General features: G+C 32.3%; 2 protein-coding genes and 1 long non-coding RNA gene across 3 annotated transcripts; 2 read left to right on the top strand and 1 right to left on the bottom strand.

The window, feature by feature from the left end:
• The first annotated feature begins 3,142 nt into the window (after positions 1 to 3,142).
• On the top strand, positions 3,143 to 3,586 carry LOC110735546. Its single transcript, XM_021915738.1, has one exon. It carries the CDS (start codon positions 3,143 to 3,145, stop codon positions 3,584 to 3,586), a length of 444 nt encoding a protein of 147 aa, XP_021771430.1.
• Positions 3,587 to 5,668: 2,082 nt separating this feature from the next.
• On the top strand, positions 5,669 to 6,124 carry LOC110735545 (S-protein homolog 74-like). The gene has a single exon (XM_021915736.1). The coding sequence runs from the start codon at positions 5,669 to 5,671 to the stop codon at positions 6,122 to 6,124; it is 456 nt and encodes a 151-aa protein (XP_021771428.1).
• Positions 6,125 to 8,254: 2,130 nt separating this feature from the next.
• Positions 8,255 to 12,350, bottom strand: LOC110735504. Its single transcript, XR_002514122.1, has 3 exons — positions 12,075 to 12,350; positions 11,146 to 11,421; positions 8,255 to 8,487 (listed from the first exon to the last, which is right to left on the bottom strand). It is a non-coding gene; the product is annotated as an uncharacterized LOC110735504 (long non-coding RNA).
• Positions 12,351 to 13,611: the final 1,261 nt, after the last annotated feature.

Below are 13,611 nucleotides of genomic sequence, written 5' to 3'. Positions count from 1 at the left end.
ATTTTGTTTATATTCCTATTTTAATAAATATTTAAATCCTTAAATTGCAGGGGTCTTGAATAAAGAATAGAGAATAAATAATTTATGGAAATGTAAAAAAATAATATTTTTTTTACACGGTAAGATATGGGGGTTGCCCCTCTTATCACAGGAGGGAGGGGGGTGAGAATCGAACCCAGGTCACTTCGATGGGGGGTAGATAGAGGGACAAACCGTCCCTCCACTCCTTAATCCTCAATTAAAAAATAATAAGAGTAACTACTATACTTTTTAAATTATTAATTTGTGCATCAGGCAGGTACACAATATTCATCGTGCACTCAAAGAACATAAGGATAAATTAAAAGTACATGAATAAATCAACGAAAATAAGAGCTAAAACAAAATAATATAGAAAACAAAGAATATTTTAGAAAATTTTAGGGAAATTATCAATGGTACACCCAAGGTTCGAGCCTTTATCAATGGTACACCTACTCAATTATTCTTTATCAGTGGTACACCTACCGTACCCTTTTTGTTAAAAAAACGTTAGTTTTGGTTTTTTTCGCTTTTTTAACTTAAAACTAACACGTGGCGGCCTGTGATTGGTCCAAAAAATAATAATAAAATAAATTAAAATAAGATAATTTTTTTTAATTTTTAAATTTTGATAATTTTTTTTAAACAACATATATTTTTTAAAAAACTTTTTTTTTCTACCTCCTTCCTTTCTCTTTCCTCCATCCTTCCTCCTCCTACATAACTTTCGGCAACCCACCCAGACATCCCACCCCCCTCTGACCACCCTTCCCTTCTCTTTCCTCCTTCCTTTCTCTTTCCGATAGCCCTTCCACCACCATAAATTCATGCTACAAGTAACCAAATCCGGCGCGAAGTGTGGATTGAACGGTGATGGTTGGTGGCGAATTGTTGGGGAAGGGGGTGGCAGCCGGCGATGAGGGTTTGGGGTATCCAGCATCGGGGGGCAAGGGGGTTGGGATGTCTGGGTGGGCTGCCTTAAATTCAAGTCGTATCAAAATTCCTGTTACTTGTTACTTATTCTAGTCAAAATCGGATCAAACCAGACCAGAAATATTTAGATCATACCAAGTCAGATCTTTTAACAACCCTAATTTACTAATTGCTTAATACTTTTAATTGCGTGCTACTAAAACTTTATGCAAAATACACCGTAGCATATTTGAAAAGTACACGATGAGAGGAACTTAACAAGATCCAATTTGATAAAGATTTTTTTTCTTATATAAAAATACGGGCAAAGCTTAGTCAAATCAATATATCAATCAAATAAAAAAAATCAGATCAAACCAACCCATATCTTATTAAAATCAAGCTGAATAACTTTATTTCGGATGCAGAAATAAGTCTTAAATTTGATACCGAAAATCCAATGTGGATGTAGTCATCCACAAAGGATAAGAGTGCAATGCAACAAAATACTCGTATAAAAAATATCTAACCCTAATTCATTAGATTTGTTTGGCAGAGCATCAAGCAGTCAAAGTATGGGCATTGCTAAATCATTCAATTTTTTTTTCCAATTAGTATTCATTGGGTCCTACCTTGAAGCTTCCGATGATGCTCCATGATACACTATATGATTGCATTAATTAGATGATTAGCTTGTTAATTATTAATATGTATAAAATCTAGAAAATTCCTAGTATACTTTTGTGTAGGATTATGCATGGATGATGTTACAACACGGGACAAATAAAACATTCGTCTTTTGGAAGACCTTATGGCCTTATATGATTTTAGATTCGTCCATTCGTGTATAGTACATGTAAAATTTTACTTTATCCATCACTTTTTATTTTCAAAATTAAGTTTACGTCAATATCAACTAATTGGAGAAAATAATACAATGTGATACACAATCTGCAAGATAAAGAATTTGGATTCACATTACATGGGTAACATGCTAGCATATGGATGCATTGGTCCAAATTTAGAGAAAACAAAGTAATAGGCTAATAGGCGTTTATATATGCAACTTTAGAAGGCTTCATCAATTCTAATTCAATCATTATATATTGGAGTGTCAGTAACATTCAAGCTCTATCACAAAAGTCATCGACAAACTCGCTTAACAAAGCAAATTAATACTCCGTATCTCAAAAGTAAAATATAAATACAAGTATGTAATCTTGTGACCTCTTACCTCTAATCATAATAATCATGTTCTCTTATCACCATACCACATGCTACTTTGAAGTTGTTAATGACTAGAAAACACATATACCAAGTATTGTTCCATTACAATGAAATTCCAAATTTTTTTATCTCTATGATGCTTGCCTCATACACTTTCACAAGTATACGAGACTTTGTTAATACACATGTTGAAATGTATTATGCACGCACCAACGCCTTACCTCATCCTTTACATGGTGCATTTGTTTCAATTTATATACTTCCTCTATTCTCTTGATATTATAACTTTGCAACAAGGGAGGTAGGCATGATTTTTAAGGCGATAAGAAAGCTAAAAACAACCCATGTGATGAGGAGAGGATCGAGATAGAGGGAAAACATATAAAAATGAAAAATTGTTGTAATATTTGTGACACATCTTGAAATGATAATTGTTGCAATATTAAGGGAACGAACAAAGAAAGTATATAGTTCGTATATAGTATTAGTAGATGTAAACCAAAATCTTCAATTAAAAACAAAAGGCAAACAAACAAATAGAAGGAGCGAGTGTTATGGATCCTTTTGAATCATATGATGGAAGATCAATGATCTGACTATATAAGGACTTCCTTTGAATTTGGAGCAGTTTGATCTCCAAAATCTTCTCAACTACCCCAAAAATCTAAGGGAATAGTAACTGTTATTTTAGAACAATAAGATAGACATAAAAAACGTTTAAAGAGAAAAAAATTATAAGTGTTTTCAATCATATGGAGTTTAATGATTAATCACACAATATCATCATAATAAAATGATACTCTATGCATTCAATCAAAATAATCATGTCTCATAATACTAATCAATTAATCATAATAGAAGTACTAATAATAATAGTACTAATAAATCACTACTACCAAAAATAAATACATAACAAATTAATAAATAAATGAACTAAAACTAATTTAATTAAAACCATATCTTAATATTCTCTTAAACACCTATGGCAACCAAAACAGCCACTCCACTCAAAACAACACTTCCAACCCCAAACTTAGCCTCTGCTCCAGAGTCATCAGCAATCGGCATCGGTCCCTCGGCCGCCTCGGGCGATAACACTCCCGGTGAACTCGCCACCGAGGGAACAACCCCGGAAGGCGCCTCGGCTGGTGGCGCGGAACTCGATGAAATGCCCATTACTGGTCCCTCAGAAACCCCCGGCACCTCCGCCGGAGAACTCACCGGAGGTGAACTTCCGACCACTGGAGGAACAGGGGCGAACACGGGTGGCGAAGAAACTGGGGCCTGTGTTGGAGGGACGGGACCGCGAGACGGTGAACTCGCCGGAGAATGTACCGGAGATTTCACCGGAGGAGAGTGCACCGGTGAAATCACCGGCGATCTCGAAATCTTAGGGAGTGAAGTGGGTGATGAAGAAGGAGCATAAGATGGAGAAATTTGTGAATTTGATGGAGTAATCAAATTACATAATAAAATTAACCCAACAAAAACTGAAATTAATCTATGCATTTTCAATTTCTAAATTGGGATATTAAAATTAAACAATATTTGATATTTCCACTGATTTTCAAAAGTAATAATTGGGAATGTTTGTCGTATGAATATATGGGAAAGATTGGTTTAATGATTTTTTGGGGGTTTCTCTGTTTTTTTTGTTGGGATGAAAAAAGAGAGATTTATATATAGTGAGAATTGAATAAAAAGTGTAGAAGAATTAGGTTTTTTTTAAAAATATTAAGGTGACCGTTGGAGTGGAATGTTTTGAGGTGACTGGCTATAGCAGGTTTTGTAGCCGTTGTTGTTTGATGGACTACCGGCTATAGAAGGTGGGTAAACGTTCCGTTAAGTTTTGCGCCTATTTTGGGTGGTTTCGGTTGGATTTTATTTTTGTTGTCAAGGGTTAAATATTTTTGGGTTTTAATATTTAATTATCATTTAGACAATTAGGCAATCATCGTTTAGAAAGTATTCCGTAGGTTATATAATTCTGGAAAATGCTATACATAATCTTTAAGCCTATATATAAGCATTAAATACACACTAAAAAATCGTATAAAGTTAGGAAATCATAATAATATAAATACTAATTACACTGATTTACGCATGTTTTTGTCATGAAAACCTAATTTTATACAATTTTCGAGAGTGTATTTAATGCTTATATATATAGCACTTAGGGCTACATATAGCATTACCCTATAATTATATACCACCCTCGTTTTATATTAAGGTAAAAGCTAATAAACGTCTCGAGAGCGTTGGATAAGATAGCTAAAAATAGAAATATTAAATTAAAATAAACATTAATTACACTGATCGACGCGTGATTTTGACATGCATTTCCAAATTGATACCACTTTAAGAAGTATTTTAAATGCTTATCAAACGTCTCGGAAGCGAGGCGTTCATTAACAAGATCTTATATTAATGGCAACAAAAGGGGTAAACGTATATTTTCGTACTTCATAGTCCACAGGTCCCTTTTAACATGCCTTACTTTTCTTTAATTTTTATGATGTCCTTTTTACCTATTCTCTCTAGCTACTAAAATTGGGTTCCACACTCCTTTCATTATTTCTCAGATCAATACTTTTTCATTCTCCGAAATTCTTGCAAATTACAATTGAGCAAATAAAATAAACCGATGGAATGAGTATCATCTACTAGAATGAGCCAATGAGATTGATTTTGTGACTGTCTTGTTTGGTTGACAACATAAAATGGAAGAAGTGGAAATTTATGGGATTTGATAAATTGAGGAGTTGTTTGGTTGACACAAAAAGCAAAAATGAGGAAAGTGGAAATTCATGGGAATTTCAACTTCTCACAAAACAAGGGAAGTAAAGTAAATTACCTAACCCTCCCTATGTCAATCAAAATTCATGAGATTTCTAAATTTCCACATTACCAACCAAACAAATTTAGGAAATTCTTAGAAATTTCAATATGAAAATAACTTCCCATGAAATGCAATTTCCTGTGGAAATTTAATTCCCATGTCAATCAAATAAGGCCTGAGTTTATTATCCTTATCACATTAGAAGGTATAAAACATTAATTATATCACATGGTTTATACTTTAATTTAACCCTTTTTATTAAGTTAAAATTAATCTTAAACATTTTAAGAAATCAATTAAATTTGTTTTTTTTTTTTTAAAAAAAAAAAAATGTGTGTATGTGCGTGTGTGGTGAAGTCGTGTTAAACTAAATTATCTCTTTTTAGGAACCCTGAATGGGCTCAATCCATGTGTTCTATTTTCAATTCATAAAAGTACAAAAATATACCCTTTATTTTTAGAAATGCATGGCAAAGGCAGTAACTATTCCAAATTCCAAGGGCAATCAAAGAGTGAAAAGTAGGAAATTACACAAGATTTCTTACCATACAAAATAAATCTAATCAATGATATTTATGAACAAGTAACACATATCCCTTACAAATCATTTTAATTTACTTATATCAGATTATTAAGAGCTTGCTAAACAAAATTCTCAAAACAAGAAAAATGGAAAGATTTTCTTGGGTAATGATCATGTTAGCAATAGTCATTTCAAACCAATATAAAGTGATCCTAGGATGGCCAGATAGTTGGTATACTCATGTTACAATAAAGAATGAGCTGCCTGATAATCTCCCTTTGAGATATCAATGCAAATCCAAGGATGATGATTTAGGTGAGAGCATACTCCAAAATAAGGAAACATTTACTTGGAAATTCACTCCAAATATTTTTGAATCAACTCTATATTGGTGCAATATTTGGTCGAGATACGGTTATGTATCTAGTAAAGTTTTCTCAGAGAAAGAACAATTTTATCATTATTGTAATTTTAAAGATTGCACTTGGACTATAACTGATCAAGGCATTAATGTTATTGATGTTAAGACTAGCAATCCCGTTCTTTGGCACAAGTGGAATGACGAGAAGCAACAAGAATCACCTAGTCCATCGCCTCAATAGGTTTTTCATTCATTAGAAGATTCAAATGACAATCAATTATTAATTGGGTAGGATAATAAATTTGCATATTGCAATAATAAATTTTGCACCAAAACATATGCAAATTAGCAATTTTGGCAAATGTAGTTAGAAAAGCTATTTGATGATTATCCTTCTTTTTAACTCAAATCATTCCATCACTATGGTTGTGAATTTGTGATAAAGAAGATTACTTCTGCTATGTTAAGACGTTACTACTTTTTTTTTTAGTTATTTTTCCCTTCGATAATTTTATATTGTACTAATTGTAAAAGTATCATATATACTCAGTACATTCCACCTGCTCAGTTTTGTTTTACATACATTGTTGTTTTTTGGTCAACGATCTTGAAATAAGAAAACTTGACTGTATCTGGTAATTTATACTTCTTCCATTCTTTTATAAACGCTATGTTTGGAATTTCTTGCTTGCTAATGCACAAATAATAAATTTTGATATTTTAAAAACATACTTACTCCAATGGTTTTTATCTTTCTACTTTCTGTTATGATATGTGCTTTTTTATCTTCCCACTTTTGCTTTATTCTTTTTACGCTATAAAGAAAATTTTCACTTTTATCACCCCTTATCCCACCACATGGTCCACATAAAACTATAGTACGTCGTATATAATAATACCAATGTCCACTTGATAAAAGCTCTAACCACCTTAGCTACCTCGCACTCTCTGGACTTTTACAATATCCATGTTACTAATTAACTTTGAGTTTTTGGACTTACAACTAAAAACTTTGTGCACCTTACAATGTACAAACCGATTATTACTCATTTTTTCAACTATAATAAAAACGATTTTGTACAACTGATTATTCATTTTTCTCAAACAAACATACTACGTATATGTTTTGATTAAAAAATTATGTACCATAATATCAAAAAATTTGCCTACCCGATCATTATTTATGGAATTCAATGAAACCTAATATAATATTTCCAAGGAATCAAACAACTACTAACAAAGATATACTTGGTATATATTATGACTGAATATCAACAAAATCAATAACCTATATATTCCTCTTCTTTAATTTTTCAACAACTGATTAAAAACTTTAAGTAGAATAAAGATCTAAGCTATAGCAAATTGAAACACAAAACCAGTATTCAAGCTCCCCACTCAACATACACAAATTCATATGTTGCTTTTGCTTTACTTCTGAACATTAGATCTCGCCATTGACAAAGGTGTGTATTGTGTTTTCAATTTGAAGCTTGTTTTAAGCAAACATTAAGGTTAGTTTGATTTAATAAATAAATAATGGTGCAACTAATTTGATGCGGAGGTGGTAGGTACGTAAAAGAGTTAGAAATGTGTTTCATATATTTTTAATTGCTCCCAAACTCCACAAATTATTATGTTTGTTTGACTAATGATATGTCTACTTTGTGATGTAGAATATAACTAATATAAGTAGGAATGTAATTAAGTTTTTGTTAATATATAGGAATCTAAGTTAGCCATGGACAAGTGTCATATACATAGTATAAGTTATTTGTTAATATATAGGAATCTAAGTTAGCAATATTCCATTATTATTTTGGCAAGCATGTATAAATCTTCTTGGGGAATAGTTCTATTTGCAGTAGTCATTTTAAATCAATATGTAGTCATATTTGCGAATATTCACGTTTCAATAAAGAATGAATTGCCTGGTAATCAGCCAATCAGAATTCATTGCAAATCAAAGAACGACGATTTGGGTTATCACATACTAAATGTTCATCAAGCATTTTCATGGAAATTTAAACCAAATATCTTTAATACTACCCTTTATTGGTGCAATGTTTGGTCTAAAAAATATGGCTACTTGAAAAGTGACGTTTTTATTATGAAAGATCAATTTATTTACTATTATGATTATAAAGATTGCAATTGGATTGTAACAGATCAAGGGATTAATATTATAGATTACAGAACTAATAAACCCGTGTTATGGAACAAGTGGAATGGGTCGCCGAAGTAGAAGAATCACAAGAATCGGATATTGGCTTAGAAAAAACCCTATCAAACTTTTTATTGCAAATCCAAGCCTCCAAGGATGAGAGGGCACTCATAACAAACCAATCAAAAGACCATAACAAACCCTATCTCACATTGAGTGACTATGCATCAGAAGTTTGTTGCATGATTGTCCCATACAAGGGATAACATACATCTTACATTGATTTTAAAAAGGAACTCAGCTTTTATTGTCATAAGAAACTATGTTCTGGGGTTCGCATTCAGGACTGAAAAGGCGGACCAGAAGAGCCGTTGTTGAGCTAACAGAAACAGCTCCACAAGCCGCCTATCTTAGACTTCTGGGAATTGTTACTCTTGATCCTGCCAAACATAGAAAACCACAAGAATGAATGAAAATAAATGAAATCAATAAAAAAAATGCCTCATACAAATTTAGAGATTGCAAAATTAAGTGCTGAATTAGAATAGAAATGAAATATGCCAATTCCTTGAGGTAACCAACAGTGACAAATTTTGGGAATATTAGTATAAATGACAAAACAAACCCAAGTTTAGCCCATCTTTTTAATTTAATTGCACTTTTGTATTATAAGCTATATAATCACACGTTTTAAAGGGAAATCATCATAATTGTCTAAAATTAATATTTCTAATTTTTGTTGGGTCTAATTTTGTATGTTGTACTAGTAGATAATAGAAATTACAAACACTTCTCAATAGAACTTTGTGACTGTCTAGATTATCTACAGGTGAATATTAGACAATTGAAACTTTGAATTATTCATGTCAATCACGTGGTATAATTTAGCTACATCTGTTGATATCTCTAATACTTGGTGAATGACAAACTCACCGGTGATAAAACTTGAGGAGAATACTCAAATAACATAAGACTAAAGTAACCGCAAGCTCTTAAATAAACCATCCTAATACGAGCATAAGTAATATTCCCATAATTGCAAGCTCTAAAGATACAACCTGATTATTTGGCTCCTTCCAGTGAAATTTGGATTTAGCAGTTGATATGCCTAATGTTTTCTCGCCCATAAGAAATACTCTAACACCGGGATAATCTTCAACCAGCCCAGAGTTCAAAGTTGCCCAGTGAAAATTCCGTGACAAACTAAATGGAGCAAATAGTACTAGTACTACATCTACGAACTAATGCAGAAAAGATCATTACAATGGCATAGGTTATAAAATATTATTATCATCAAAGCAATTCAGTACAAGCACCTATGTTACTTAGACTTGGTAAAAAGTGTCAGACACAACATGGCCAATTTATGAAATTTTGGCTACTATTGATCCAAATTGAAGTGTCTAATACTCTTAACACCTATGTTCAAGAGTCGAGCATCTAGCACGGATACTTGATGTGAAACAAAGAGACAGAGTAATAGAGGAGCATTAAAAGCATGAGTCTACAGTGTGAGCCATCCTCATGCAGCGCAGTATACTTCAAACCTCACTCTTTTGAATATTATCCTAACTGGTTCACTCCATTACTCTCTCTGACTGCTTAATGATCGGGCATATAATTATTTTCTCAGTGTTATATTCCTTTTATTTAATATTGGGAGTGACCTGACAAAACCACACCTCAAATTTTCATTAAAAGAGATGTAGACATTAATCCACCTGCACAACTGCTATCAGACTTATCACTTCATTCATGCTGACAAGTATACATGAAGGAATCTCTAACACAAGGCATATAACAATACATGAAACTGACTAGGTACACTATAAATTAATAGCAGCAAATTATGCTGTGGTAATGGCATGGCTACGCTTTCTAGTCTTCATCAGTTGATAGGGCAAGAAGTTAGATTGCCAAAAGGAAGACAAAAACTTGAACTTTGAGCTCCATCTGTTTTATTCATTTTACATTAACTGCAATAATCCTATTCATTCCTAAAGATTAAGCTAAAAGCCATTATTAAAATAACTAAATTAAGAAGTCTGGGGGCAGATTGGGGATGACAAATGAGGCAATGACAGTAAGCAAAGATCGATAAGGATAATTGATCTGATCATCTCAACATCCAATGAATTCATAATCCTGTATATAGATACTTTCTCAGCTCAAACTTTAGATATACACTTAGAATATAGATGACTTACTGCTATGTTCATTGGTACTTTAGAATAATGTGAAGATATTATTAGCATGTCAGCTGCTATAATTCTTTAAAGGTGGGAGCTAATCCAAGTGAAAATCACAAGAGGGCACATCGGAAAGTTTAAGTAATAAGATTACAAAGTATATCTGCTTACAACCAAATGACCATTAGAGGTAATTATCCAAAAAAAGATGGGAGAAATGGGGAATCCTACATGGTATGCATATGTTTTGGATTTTCTTATTTCATTCTCATCTATGCAATGCCCTTGTTCGAACTTTAAAAAGAAATGAATAACTTTTGCAAGTTAAAACATTCCCCCAACTGTAGATGTTCTTCCTGGTCTTGAACATTGAATTTGCTTATGAGAAAGGAGGAATAGAGCACTCATATTTGTCCAAAAGGCTTCTTGGTGTGGTTTGGGGTAAATGAGGGTGAGAGTCCATGAGCACTACCAAAAGGATTTGGAGAGAAACTTCAAACATTATCTAAGGAATGAGTTCTCCAACCAGGTGGGTGAAGGGAGAGGAGTTAAATCAATTGAGATTAAATATCATAAACAGGGTAAATAGAATATTGTAGTACAAATAGGTGCCAAAACTATAAGGACCTTGTATAGTTTTAAGTATAATAGCTATCGCCACGAACAAAAGTTCAGAGGACAGAGGCACCATAAATTTCTCCAGATTTGTTTACTACATAAAGTAAAGACTATATAACAGCAGTTTCATAAGTTTCTTTTTTAATGGTATGAAAAATAACAAAAAAAAAATACAGAGACGCGAATGTGTTAGCTGGTATAAATCAGTATACACCATGTAGTAAAGAGTAGTGCAAACTTGTAATGAAGCAGATTAAGATCGATAGAAGCAAAAAAAATAAAAACACATACCATAGTGCATTCTACACAAGACCCAAAAACCCAATGCTCCACCAACTGTAAAAATTCCAGCTGTTTATCTCATTAATCTTGAGCAAGGCTTCGCATCTGATCGCATGAGCTCACCATCAGACCACCCAAGAGCACGTCTCAACGCCATCAAACAATGGTTTCTTTCAAACCTAGCTAATTGCTTGAAATATTCTAGTCGAAAATTTCCCTTTCCAGATTTCAACTAGAATAGTATTTTTTTTACAGGATTAGCTTACTCAAATGACACAAAGGTACCTGATCAAGCATTACACAACACCCCATCAGCAAATGCGCAAATCTAGCTCGCGTAATCAAATTAATCAAATGCCATTATTCATCCAATTAATCACTACCTACCAAGCAAAACTCAAATGCTATCCACTACCTGGGGTCTGCTAATGAATCATCTGCTAACAAACTAGCCTCCAAATCACTACTGTGTACCTTAAATTTGCTAATTTGATAGAGTAATCAACAACCATTACTAAGTTTAGCAGAATTTAATATTCCAAGAATCCAAATTTGTTAATCAAAGTTCAATTTTTTCAGCGGAATTTCATCAAACACCTGATGTGCATACTCTAAAAACTCAATCTTTCACATGCACAACCACATTTCTAAGACCCTTGTTCCTATTCTTGATTTTATGGGTTTTTTTTTTTTCTCATACCCACAAAATTCAATTAATCAATCAAATAAAAATGACCCTTCATTAAATTTTTAATACACAAAATTTATTTTCACTTACATTGATACTAGTATTAAAGAGGATTATATTATACTCAAAATCATTAGCTGCTATAATTTTAATATATTATAAAGAAATAAACCAAAGTTTAAAATGCAAAATAGTGGAGTTCACAAGAAAAAAGGGCACAATATAAGAAACATGAAAGAAGAAGCTTTACCTGCCGATATTCTTAGCCGGAGGAGATCTTTGCAGAGTCGGGAGAGAGAAAGATGGACTAATACATAGTTTTTTTTTTTTTTTTTCTTTTTTGTCAAGATTGAGTTACATTGGGAGCTCTATCAATTAAAATTGAAATCTATGTTCTACAAAATAAAAGTTTATAATATGTGTATTATCTATTTTTTATATTTAAAATACAACACAATGAACGGCTTTAAATAATTTAAGAGCAGGTCGTCGAGTTACTTCGAGTTCGAACTTGATTAGTTCAAATTGTTTACAATTCAATTTGATAATGGGTACGAGTCATTAACGATTCAATATATTTGGTTCAATTTAACTTTGAAAGAGTTTTTTTTTTTTTCCAATAAAGATTTTACTACGTATAAAAAAAGTTATGTAGAGAGTATATAAAATGATAGTTAGAGATTACAAAAAAAATTATTTTCTCCTTTCTCCTAAGTGCTACTCACTTATATCATCTTTTTCTTATATATACACAATAAGATATTGTATGTGGTTGGTTACACCATATGCCCGTTTGTAAAATAACAAAATAACTCCTATAAAACTAATCGAGTAGTCACTGAGTAAATCTCATATGTGGCCGGCCACATATAAAAGTTGGTGACATTTTAAAACTTTGACTTTATAAAAGGTAAATGGGTAGCACTCAGGAAAACGGACGTATACTAAATATTATATCCGGAGTAAAAAAATTGTGCATAATTGTCCACCGACCACCTAGCACGGACCCTTCTCGTGGCTGCAAACAGTACCACCCCCTGATCATCTCTCACTCTAAATCCGACTCTGGCTTCCTCAATTTATACAACAAGCATCTATTGATCTATTAATAGTGGTTATCTCATCCTATATATATCAAGGTTAGAATTTTATTATTTTTTCCCTTTCTTTTTCTCTCTTATTTGATGATTTGCTATTCCTATTAATCAATTAGTTTTAACTTTTTAATAGGTTAAATAAATTAATTGTTGAGGGGACTTTTTGCCTTGTTAATGGAGGACACATCTTCCATTTTGTCTTTATTTCCTTTTTACAACTCCTCTATGTCATCACCTTAAAGTTCTGTTTTTTTTTGTGATATTATTATATCAATCATTAATATACTTGTTAATTTGCATATTACCACTAATTTCTTTCTTTCTAATCATCAAATGTAATACGGAGTTTGAGCTTTACTTATTAATACTCACTCTTGTTTATATCACCTCATTTGGATTAGAAGCTTATACTATTATTTGATCCATCAGAATGATTTATGAATTTGTCACTATCTTCTTGGAGTCTACTATCGTTTGAAAGTCGTACATGTATGTTTATTGTTTTCAACTGACCATTACAACTAATAACATATACTTGTATAACAATAATTTATGCTACCTGCTTCATGATTATTGGCTGATTTCCAGCAGATTAATGCTATAGAATAATTATCCAATCTTGTCATCTCTATCGTTTCTTTTCTGTCTGTTTTACATTTTCATGATTATACCATAAAATCATACTACTAT

Source organism: Chenopodium quinoa, unplaced genomic scaffold (genome assembly GCF_001683475.1).
Source record: "Chenopodium quinoa cultivar QQ74 unplaced genomic scaffold, ASM168347v1, whole genome shotgun sequence".
NCBI classification, from domain to species: Eukaryota; Viridiplantae; Streptophyta; class Magnoliopsida; order Caryophyllales; family Amaranthaceae; genus Chenopodium; species Chenopodium quinoa.
The sequence above is the reverse complement of the archived record's forward strand: the minus strand, read 5'-3'. Positions and strand labels throughout refer to the sequence as shown.